The sequence below is a fragment of the Setaria italica genome, chromosome VIII (assembly GCF_000263155.2).
Source record: "Setaria italica strain Yugu1 chromosome VIII, Setaria_italica_v2.0, whole genome shotgun sequence".
NCBI lineage: Eukaryota > Viridiplantae > Streptophyta > Magnoliopsida > Poales > Poaceae > Setaria > Setaria italica.
Genome location: NC_028457.1, coordinates 36,591,918 through 36,600,784, shown reverse-complemented (window position 1 = coordinate 36,600,784; position 8,867 = coordinate 36,591,918). Strand labels below are relative to the sequence as shown.

General features: G+C 46.9%; 1 protein-coding gene across 1 annotated transcript; it reads right to left on the bottom strand.

The window, feature by feature from the left end:
* Positions 1–3,295: 3,295 nt before the first annotated feature.
* On the bottom strand, positions 3,296–6,064 carry LOC105915000 (laccase-15). The gene is made up of 6 exons (XM_012848273.2): positions 5,948–6,064; positions 5,646–5,797; positions 5,185–5,432; positions 4,967–5,083; positions 3,868–4,875; positions 3,296–3,435 (listed from the first exon to the last, which is right to left on the bottom strand). The coding sequence occupies exons 1-6, from the start codon at positions 6,062–6,064 to the stop codon at positions 3,296–3,298; spliced, it is 1,782 nt and encodes a 593-aa protein (XP_012703727.2).
* Positions 6,065–8,867: the final 2,803 nt, after the last annotated feature.

Below are 8,867 nucleotides of genomic sequence, written 5' to 3'. Positions count from 1 at the left end.
CCTTGTGACAAGAATATAAGCGTGAATTGACGCGATCAATGGAGTATAGCTCTTTGCAAGTTGCTAATGCGAATTTACTTATAAAGTGTGCATGTCGGAGTCGCCAAGCGAATAACTCGCTATCCTGGAAAGTTCCCTCTGGTCGCCCCAACATTAAGAGAATTCCAGAGAAAGAGTGGTTCTCACAGGGACTAACATATGATCATCACAGCCAGGGTGACAGTGTAATTTGTTCGTCAAGCAAGCCCTACCCCTGAAGCTCGACTTTTCAACCACGGGGACCCGGCCATTGTTGCTTGCGGCAGTTTCAAGCCACAAAGTCGGGAGTCAATGAGCCATGAATCTTGAGACAACCTGCAGCGCATATCCTTCGCACGCACCTTTTCTTCAGTACGTGGCGGGTGTGGGGGGGGGGGGGTGGATCTCCACCTGAATGTCATTGAAGGGCCTTGGGCAGGCCTAAGCATTACTAGGTTTCCAGCAACATAAAACAGGGGAGGAGATACAATTCGATACAATAGAAAAGACCACGTGCACAATTTCAGCGACCACTGATCGCAGCTTAGAGCTACCATTAAACAACATACTCGCCCATAAGACCATGACCATTGCACATCCACACCATTCCTCGTAGCTACGCCGCTCCGCTGTCACTCTCTATCTGAGGGTTGGGCCAAAGGAGTAGGGATAAAGATGGCGGGAGGTTCGCAAACCAAAACTCACGGGACACGATGACTCCCCTTGAAGCCGATGGTAACACCTTTCGCGGCACATCCGAGCTCCACATACTGCCATCCAACATCGCATAAGGGGAGGACGCCACACAACAAATCACGATGAAAGCTAACAACTAGTATCAGCCAATCCAAAAAGTGTGTATGTCTATATGAACCATGGAGAGCATGAAGCACCTCCCTAGGCATCACTAGGAGCACCAGGAGGTCATAGGGTGCATTGTGATATTAGCATGAGGGGATCTTCAAAAGCAATGCCTTCACCGAGGGGATGATGTTGAGCTAGCACTGCCATAGATGGTACGGAAGACCAAAATGGATTTTCACCCAACATCCCTGAAGTAGAAATGTAGAAATGTAGCAGGAATGCTATGATGATGCCTCCAAGAAGGAAGGTGTTGGGGGAAATATCAACGATCTCCCCCAGCCCACGAAATCAACAAAACTTAAAGGTCCAGGCCCATCTAAGGTAGCAAAATTCCCGTCAGCCCAATATGAAAATGAGAGGCCACGTTCTGCCTCGCCCGACCCGGAGTCCCGGGGTCGGACGCTTCCGACCCCTTGAAGACTAAACTTCACCTCGCCCGACCCAGGGGACCGGGGTCGGGAGCGCCCGACCCCCACCACAGAAACTCCGCCTCGCCCGACCCTGGGCGCGGGGGTCGGACTCGCTCGGGTCCACAAGACAAATATTCACCTCGGGCGCGGACTGGAGGATCAGGATGATGATCTCGTGGGTCCTCCTATCGACCTCGCCATAAATGCACCGCGGCCTTGTCAAGCCAAAAGGGAGCGGCGTCCCCAACGTAACCGGTCCCGAATACCAGTGCGCGGCCGTGCGGCGCGAGCTGCAGTGGCCGCGGCTCCTTCTGATTCGCCACAGAGTACTCATGAGCTGCGTCGAACGACACAGGAGGGCGCATCGCTTGCTCTCGCGCCCCGTGCTCCCAACGGCAGTTTTAGGGATGCGACGTCCAGGTCCTACGGTAATCGGCAGGGCAACAGAATCGGACCTCCTCCCCGGCGGGCACGGATGCTGAGGCTGAGGCTCATCATCATGCTCGACGGCGACGGCGACCAGGGAGATCATCGACAAGATCGGGAAGGAATCGCCCTTCCTCGCCGGACGCGCTGACAGGGACCGGAGGCCGGAGCAAGAGTGGCGGCCTTGGGACCCTCCCCTTGTATTATTTTTCTACTTAGCTTATCCTTTCTACTTCTTCTCCTGACGCCTGGCTCAACTGTAACCCCGAGCTCCCTCTTGCGCTATAAAAGGAGGACTGGGGGTCATGAGACAGGGGTGGACTCGGACTCTTTCTCTCAAGCAAACAGTACACACTCACACTCCCTTAGAGCACAAGCATACTCAAGAGACCTGGGATCAGTTCCCTCTCTCGCCCATCTGTAACCCCTACTACAGAACCCCGCGTGGGTAACACGAGCAGCCTCGATACTGGACGTAGGGCCTCCTTTTGCCCGAACCAGTCTAACCCTATGTCTCTCACGCCACCATCCGAAGCCTTACGTGCATAAAAGAAATTTAATAGTCTAGAGTCTCGATCCGCAAATCTTGACAACGACAGAAGGTGATGCCAAGGATACCACCACCGTCAGCACCAACATTACGCCAGGCAAAGTCTTTCACCCAGCACCCAACATAGTCAAGCCACCAAGAGCTCATTAGCATCATGACTTACTGACTGCTGCCAGTGCTCCGATGTCGTGACCCTGCTGCATGACTTTATTGCAACCACCAGCGATGCCGCCAAAGGACTTTACCCCGACGGAATAGAGCCGGGCTGCCGAGGTAACTCCATATCGCCGGAGCCCAGCCTTGCACTCAACCGCGGCGCTGTCACCCCTGTCATCACTGGCACTCAGGACGGCGGTGACCGTGACAGCCTAAGAGAAGGCCAGAGCAGGAGGTGTCTCTAGCAGAAAAAGGAGGATCTCGTCGAGGAGACACTAGATTCGGCTGGATTGGAGGCGGATCTGGCTGCCGGCGACCCGCGGGATCGGCTGCAGGCAAGGTAACGCATGTAGCCATGGTTGCCTTAATGTAGTCAAGGGGAAGAAGACTTGGGGGAGGGGCAGAGGAGGCCTCACTGCTGCCATCCTTGCACCCATGCAGGCTTCCGGTAGCGACAATGTGGAGGGACAGGAGGAGGCGGGGTTGTAGGGGGCGCAACGGCGGTCTGCCCAGGTCTTCCAATAAATGAACACATACTGCTGGTTCTATTTGCGGTACGGTTTATATGAACACATATAGCCATGGTCCAATCACAACAAATATGTATCTGCGAAATATTATAAATGTTCTTGAAATACATATATGTCAGCGGGTGAATTCCATACACTAATATAGATTAAAAGTATGTGTAAGCAGACATCCTCCTGATTAACGTTATTAGACCAGCTATATGTTCTTATTAATTATTTCATATCCAGATACATATCATTATCTATTTACTGGCTTATTTTAAAGCTAGTGTTTGCTACTCAACTTTTAGACCGCAATGAATAGGACTTAAATTTCCCTAGATATGGTAGAACTCATTTCATTAGATATGGCCACATGATGGAAAATCCGCAGGAGGTGCAGGGAGGGATGTGTCCACAGTTGGTCCATCCTCTACGATGAACAATCCCACCATGCCCATCGTCATATGAAACTCGAAATGGCAATGCATGTACCATATCCCTGTATACAATTAAAGGCAAAGAATTAGATATTGGTGATGCTACTACGGACTAAATGAGATATAGTGCACATCTAAACAAATCAGTAGATTATTAAATAAACATGAAATAATTTGTTTCAAAGTGTGGTTAATTAACATCGTCAAATCTGAACACATTTGAAATTTTATACTTCATCGGGAGAAAATAATTATTTCTCATGGAAACACAACTCTTGGACTTATAGTTGTCATATTTATTATACCTCAACTAATAGTTACCTATATATTTTTCTGATATGTTGTTTCTTCAAAATTAGCAGCGGCTATGATGCTAAAACAAGTGTTCATGAGTCTAGTTGTGTTATTTCCCTGTGACACTGTGCTTGTTATAAGAAAGCTTTTTTCCCCTAGATATATCATCTAAATGGAAAGACTTTTAAATCCTTACGCACCTGGATTGTCCGCAACAAAGCGGATAGCGACCCACCCAAGCCTTGGGACATGCACAGTGTTCCTGATGGGCGGATTCACAAGATTGTACCATGCCGTATCCCTTGCTGCATCGTAAAGGCCTTCCCCCTGAGCGAGCACGAACACATCATGCCCGTGTAGGTGCATCGGGTTCGACTCACTCTGCAACAACGCCGTACCCTGGAACACCACCTCCACCACCGAGCCTTGCCTGAAACGCCTTGCAACTGTCGCCTTCGATGTCGGCTCCAGCTTTGCCTCCTTGGGTCCTGGTGGGATCAGGGCTTGGTCGGTGTAGTTGAACACCATCGGCGGCTTGTCCGGGAGATCTTGCAGCATGTCCATGCTGTTGGTGTTGTAGTAGTGTAGCTCCAGTAGTGGCGTCGCCACCGCTGGTTGCTGGAAGGAGACGTTGTTCATGGTCGCCACCGTAAAGGTCTCATCGCTGCCACCCCTCTTGCAGGACTGTCCTCGCCGGCAGATGGAGCCCAGACTGAGTGTGATGAACAAGTGCTCATCAACTCGCGTCGGCACCAGCGGGCGCTGCGGATGGTGTAGGCTGGTCAGGTTCCTATGGAAGTAGAACGATGTCAGCAGGTCTTGATCGTCAGGCATCTCAGGTGCCACTGCCATTTCACTTGATGAACTATCGCCTAGTGCTTCTTGTACGTTGCGATACTGCAATATTCCTCTGGTGATCAACACTGGGCTCTGTGGGTCCGGCTCCGGCGACTGGTTGGGCAGGGCTACCATGTAGTATCTGCCGGGGGCTGCGTCGGCGACCACAAGGGCATCCACCGTCTCGCCGGGTGCAATGGCGATGACGTCCGTGGTGTAGGGGCTAACGTAGTTGGCGTCTGCGGCGACCACCGTGAACTTGTGTCCGGCGATCTTCAGGTAGTACTCGGCGAAGAGAGCAGCGTTCACTATCCTTAGCAGGTAGGTTTTGCCAGGCTCCACATCTAGCATGTATCCATCTTCCAAGGCGCCTGCAGTCCGAATTCAAGCGCAATCAGCAAGAGTGTCAGTTTCGACATGGTTACATACTGACATGGACATATATCAAAAGTACATGATTACCGGAGCAGTTGTAAAGATCTCCAAGCTTTCCATTTATCGTCGATGCACCGAAGTAAACATCGACGCTGTGAGCTATTGCCCAGTCTGCCCGCGCAAGGTCCATCTGCCACCACTCACCTGCCATTACCAAGGTCACAATAACAAGAGTTCAGTCAGAAGAATAGCAGTTCAGCAACAGTATCAAATTTGAAAACAATACAGCTTTAATAATATAGAACCTATAATGATGGGGATCTCCTTGTAAGGCTTCGGAAATGGGTACGAGCTGGCCCCACGTCTCGGCCGGATGATCAAGGCGCCGTGCACGGAAGCCCGGAGGAAGGAAACATGAGCATGCCACCACAATGTGCCTTCCTGTCCAGCAACATTGAATCTATAGGTGAAGTTCTGGTTTGGTAGAATGGGGCACTGGGTGATCATTGGCACCCCGTCTGCCCAACAGTTGAGCCGCTGCTTCACCCCATGCCTGCAACAGAAAACACAGAACAGAAGCTTCAGAAAACAAAATGAAACTAGATTTTCTATTTCCATCTTAGGCAGTCGATCACGCCTGGAGTATATTTCCAGCAAAGTACTGCAGTGGACGCTATGTATTGTCTTTAGACATTGCGAAAAGTGTGATGCTAGAACTGTAATGGGTAGGTTGTTTTTCTTTGCGACAACAAGGATTGGCAGTTACCAGTGGATTGTTAAGTTGTAGGGTGACTCGTTGACGACATGGACGGTCACCGAGTCTCCCTCTGTGACCTCTATCGCCGGCCCCGGGAACTGCCCGTTCACCACAGTTACCAGCGTCTCGTTGCATAAGTGCGTCATTTTCACCTGGCTCACCTGCATATATGCATGTTCCAACAAAAATCAAGCATGCAAATGTACATCTTCACTGCCTTGCCCAAATTTAGTATGGACTCTGATCAGCGTTATGCCGAAATAATAGAACGTGGAGTCAAAGCCATGGATGCTCATCATGCATATGCTTACAACAAAGGTGTGTTCGACAACGGCGGCCATGGCCGCTGGTGGAACAATGGCATAGAGGAAGAAGACGACACCAATGGCCATTGCCGCAGATGCGCCGGGCAAGCTCCAGCACTTCATTGTTTGCAAGTTGGCGATATCTGGTTTGCTCTGCAATGTACTTCTATGCAGTATACTACATATATATAGTACCTTGGTAGGTATACTAAGTTGCCTGATAGCGGCTGCGTTTGACAAACTACTAAGATATAATAAATGTCTGACTCGTGACTTTGTCATTGTTGGCAGCGTTGACGAAGATCCACATGATCGTGTCACTCTACCAAACGAGAATTTTGCCTTCTTATTTTTTTAGCAGTTGACCCGATCGAAGATCCACATGATCGTGTCACTCAACCAAACGAGAATTTTGCCTTCTTATTTTTTTTAGCATGCAAACAAGCTAACATACCTTTGCAGACGCCGTAAAACACAAGGTGTTTGGAAACTTTGGATCGGTTTATATTCTCGTGCTAGAATCCTACCAACCAATGTATGAGTTCAGATCGATGCTTACGCAATTTTGGATTAGATTATTGTAAGGCAGAATTAATGGATATGGTCCTGTCAATTTTGACATGTAACCTGGTCAACGGCCGGGCCTGTGCCGCATATGTAGCTGCATGACAGAAATGCAAACTTAAACTTATACTGAGATATCTCAGCACTACTCATTCTTTCAAAATTCTTGATATGCGATGAAATTTTCCGTTAAAAACAAAAGTATGAGTGGTAAAATAATTTTGATATATAGGTCACTACAGATCAAAATTCTTTGAACTGAATGCTGATATGCACTGTACTGAATCCCATCTTCTCAACGGCACTTTCTCTGAATTTCGGTTCACCAAAAGAGATGCATGGCGTTGCTGATACGTACGAGGCATGAGAAGACCAGGTGTTGCACGAACGACAAATAATCACATTGTGTTAGAGAGAGAAGAGTAGAATGTGAGGTTTGAAACAAGTGGTACGGTGAATCCAAGGGACACTCCCTCTTGTTCTTGCAAATCTTCTATGGCCTCCCATACCAAGCACATTTATGAAATCACTAGTTTGGTAGAGATTTTTTGAATAAATTTACAAGGTTATCATCACAAGACTTGCAAAAATATTTATTTCCCCGTCATATTGTGCTTAGGATTAATAAGATTTAATGATATCTAAGCAGTTTGTTTGTAATTTCTGGCAAACCACCTAAAGTTTAGTTGCTTTAGTAGATGATCTAGAACCTGAAATGCATTCTGCATTACAAACATTTTCCTAGGATTTTTCTGGTAACTGAAATCTACCTTTAATGCGTGAAAATGCTCATGATTAAAAATACATTTATCATACCAAACTGTAAAAAGATCCTCATGTACAGGTTCTAATCACTACGTGCTATGGTAGCACTCTGGTACATATGAAACACAAACGAACTTATGCAAATAGGGAAATACTTCATTGTTCCCATATACTCTGCAACATGCAAAACTTTTTGATCCCATCACAATGTTGGCAATTATTAGCAATTCACTAATAATGGTCATTCAGTGATCTTTTCTCTGAATCATAGAACCATCATCGGATATGATCACCCCTTTTGGACTTATAACTAAATTCCTACGCTATATAATCATCACTGTGGGTGCGAGAGGTGAATTCATTAGTTTTTAGGCTAATGCACTCACAATTAGAGAAAATACATGGTCTTGTGCGACCAGTGGACACACTTGAGATCATCTTATAGGTTCATCTGTGGAAGCATAAATACCTAAACTGTCAATATACAATATTTGTATCGGACTATCGAGGGTATGACATTGACATTAGCTACACCATGGGACAATCATGACCAGTGGGTTTCTAGATAACTTTTCACTTCATCCCTGTGATGGGTAGCCACGTTCAGCATACCAAATTTTGAATGCATCAGCACTATGAAACATTATCTCGTGTCAAACATGTTGAACCACAAAAAGGAGATGCATGGGGTTACTGAGATCTACGACGGATGCGAAGACCAGGTGCTACCAGTTTACCTTGCACGAACCACATGTTAATCAGATGGTAAAAATGCAGATATCGAATTACTTTAGCCCTTATGACAAGTTATGAATATAATATATTTGTGGGCTGTGCCCAAGCCAACATCGTAAATTCTTACTTGTACGTAGTCTGAATCATAGAGTCATCATCATACCTTTTGAGTTTTGACTCTACAACTCAAACTTGAACTCGTGTTTTCCACTACAAGCCACAAACGATTTACAGTCTGAGATTTTACCAGCTGTGGATTTAACATTCAGTAAGTATGGTATTTCCTCGGTATAGCTGTTTCTCGAGAAATCTAGGTAGTATGGAGAGGTGAGAACAAGGTCTATTGGAGGTCTCGATACAGCAGCGGCAGAGAGCTAAATGAGTCAGAACTGCGGACAATTCCAATACAAAACTACGTAATCACTTTCGGAGGTCAGCGTAATGAACTCCCTAATCCTCCGTTCCGTGCAGGCGTGTGGTACCAGAAGTTCACCTATAAGGGTGAAGACCTGTTTGGATCAGAAGGAACTCTGTAGGAAACACTAATATCATATATCTACTTTTGGACAAAAAACAAACAAGCATGGGGTTAAGAAACTCCAAGTTGAGACAGCTTTCTTGAATTTTGACCATGTTGAAACGTTGACAGTAGGCAGGACAGATCGCGTGCAGGTAGACTTGACTCCGCAGCAAATATTGCTGGCTTTTACCATATCCAAGCAACGAGCATGCGCACCAAATTTGCACCTTGTCAGCTGTTCATTAAAATAAGGTACATAGAACTTGTATACTTCCACAACACATTATTGTTTTGCTGTTTCACTTTTATAAATTTTTTCATAGATCTTTTGTTCTCTTATTT